Here is a 2,889-nt window from a genome sequence, read left to right as displayed (position 1 = left end):
TTCTACATTGCATATTAAGTTGAGAAATAAAATAGAAAAGCGATTCCAATCGTTGGAAGGAATTGCCACCACGGGAACAACTGGAACAGCGCATAACTATCAACAATCAAGGCATGGCTGTCCAATTTGTCAAGGGCAACACTACATCGCCCAGTGCCAAATCTTCAACAACAAAACACCAAGCGAGCGAGGGCAGTTGGTAAAAAACAAAGGTATCTGCATGAATTGCCTAAAACATCCAAGCAACACGGCCTGCAATAATCAGATGTCAAGTCTGCAATAATACGCACCACACACGATTACACGTAGAGAGGCAAGCATACCAGAGGAATAATAATTACAAACAGCAGAATCAAGGGGGAAATAAGAATTGGAAAAAGCAGTCCTATGCCGCAGAGGAAGAAACAAACGACGGACTTCTGTTTACCGCAATGGTCAACGAAAGACAGGCTATTAGCAGATCCAAAGTTCGCCTATCCAGGCAAAATAGATATTTTACTGGGATCACGCGATTACAGCAACATAATAAAGCCTGGCTTAGAGAAGAAGAATGGTTTCATATGCCAGGAAACAGAATTTGGGGAAATAATATCAGGGGGATGTTCTCCAACGAAATCACCTATCCAATGCATGGTAGTCGAAGCGGCAGACATCAGCAACTTACACAAGTTTTGGGAATTAGAAGAGATCAAAGACGAAAAGAAGATTCTATCAGACGATGATAACTATTTCGAAGAACACTACAACAAGACAACAACGCGAAATCCTGATGGTACTTACACAGTCAACCTACCATTCAAGGAATACCCCCCGCAACTTGGAGATTCAAAACAAAGAGCAGTCGCAAGATTCCTGCAGGTAGAAAAACGTTTAAAACAAGATTCAAAACTACAAGAATTATATCATGCATTTATGAGGGAATACCTGGAGCTAGGTCATATGAAGAAATGCAGCAAAGAGGATGAAGTCAAAACAGCATACTACATCCCACATCATGCCGTGCTCAAGGAATCAAGCAGCACCACTAAGCTACGAGTAGTTTTCGATGCAAGCTGCAAAACAAGCAATGGCAGTAGCCTGAATGATAAATTACATACAGGGCCGCAACTACAACAGAATATAATCGACATTTTGCTCCGATGGAGAAACCATTAAATCGTGTTCACTGCTGACGTAGAGAAAATGTATCGTCAAGTGAAAGTTGCCAACGAAGATCAACAATACCAACGAATCTTATGGAGATTCCTTCCAAAACAGCCAATACAAGAATACAATCTTACAACCGTCACGTATGGATTGGGTCCAGCATCATATCTAGCTGTTAAAACCCTTCAACAGATAGCAATTGAAGGAAAACAAGAATACTCAGACGCATTGAAAATTATACAAAACGATTTCTACGTCGATGATCTTCTCTCCGGAGCCAGCAATACAAACGAAGCATCAAGATTACAGACTGCCTTGATAGCACTATTGAAAACAGGAGGCTGTAATCTAAGAAAATTGTCCAGCAACTGTCCCGTACTCATAGAAGGGCTCCCACAAGAAATAGTAGATCAGACTGCCTACGAGTTCACGACAGAAATGCCCAAGAAATCTTTGGGAATCCTCTGGGACCCAACAACGGACACCTTCTCCTTCAAGGTGCAGCGATGCGATTCAAAATTCACAACGAAAAGAACTATCCTCTCAGAGGTATCCAAACTATACGACCCGATCAGCTGGTTGGCACCGATTATAACAAAGGCGAAAAGTATCATCCAGAAGCTATGGATAAATGGAACAGATTGGGATACTCCAGTTGATAATGGAACACAAAGAGAGTGGGACTCACTATGCAACAATCTTCATACGATTCACCAACTAAAAATTGATCGATGGCTGCAGTGCAACGAGGACATCGAGTTGCATGGATTCAGCGACGCATCTGAAGCAGCATATGGTGCAGTAATCTACGGGAAGACAACGAGAAATGGGAAGGTCTCCATCACGCTTCTTCATGCCAAATCTAAGGTCGCACCTGTCAAATGCAAAGCAACTCTACCAAAATTAGAGCTATGTGCAGCGGAATTACTTGCGAAGTTATTAACGAAAACAAAAGGGGCAATGCAAATGAACATCACAGCAACATATGCATGGACGGATTCCATGATAACTCTAGCATGGATCAAGAGTGACGCCAACAGGTGGCGCACATTCACTGCCAATCGAGTGTCCAACATTCAAAGGCATTCACATGCAGTAAATTGGCGATATATTCCCACTAAGGAAAATCCAGCCGACATAATCTCCAGGGGAATGCACGCATCGGAATTAGTAAAGAACACCCTTTGGTGGAAGGGGCCAACAGCAATTCAGAAAGACGAGATATATTGGCCAGGACAGCCAAAAATCGACCAGACGGAAGAGGAAATCAAAAGAGTTCACACCATAACACTTAAGGAAAATGTCACACTGAGTAGATTCTCGACGCTGCAGAGAATGGTTCGAATCTTGCCATATTGCCGTTGAATGAGATACCGGCAAGCGAGCAACTATATTACGGCAACAGAAATAAAACAAACAATGAAGGCAGTAATAAAAATGACGCAAGAAGCATATCCAGGCCAGGAGCAACGTATGTTAAAGCAGCAAAAAGAAGTACTAAAAGGTAGCCCAATAGCAACGTTGACACCATATCTGGACAGGGAAGGTTTGATAAGGGTTGGAGGAAGAATCAACAACGCAACTATACCCTACGAGCAAAAACATCCTGTCATCATTCCAGCGTCAACAGACTTGGCAAAACTTATAATCCAGGATGCTCATATATCCACCCTGCATGGAGGAATAACAACAACGATAGCATACATTCGTAAAAAATACTGGATCCCGCAGCTAAAGAAGAGC

General features: G+C 42.4%; 2 protein-coding genes across 2 annotated transcripts; both read left to right on the top strand.

Moving 5' to 3' along the window:
- The first annotated feature begins 387 nt into the window (after positions 1–387).
- On the top strand, positions 388–1,155 carry LOC135802854 (uncharacterized). The gene has a single exon (XM_065316476.1). The coding sequence runs from the start codon at positions 388–390 to the stop codon at positions 1,153–1,155; it is 768 nt and encodes a 255-aa protein (XP_065172548.1).
- A 27-nt stretch (positions 1,156–1,182) lies between these two features.
- LOC135802853 (uncharacterized) lies at positions 1,183–2,511 on the top strand. Its single transcript, XM_065316475.1, has one exon. It carries the CDS (start codon positions 1,183–1,185, stop codon positions 2,509–2,511), a length of 1,329 nt encoding a protein of 442 aa, XP_065172547.1.
- The last annotated feature ends 378 nt before the right edge of the window (positions 2,512–2,889 follow it).

This window comes from Atheta coriaria, unplaced genomic scaffold (assembly GCF_025399875.1).
Source record: "Atheta coriaria isolate IRGN ID8LTWV9N9 unplaced genomic scaffold, Caltech_Dcor_3.1 hic_scaffold_62_pilon, whole genome shotgun sequence".
NCBI classification, from domain to species: domain Eukaryota; kingdom Metazoa; phylum Arthropoda; class Insecta; order Coleoptera; family Staphylinidae; genus Dalotia; species Dalotia coriaria.
Note: the sequence above shows the minus strand (reverse complement) of the source record. Positions and strands in the feature narration are given on the sequence as shown.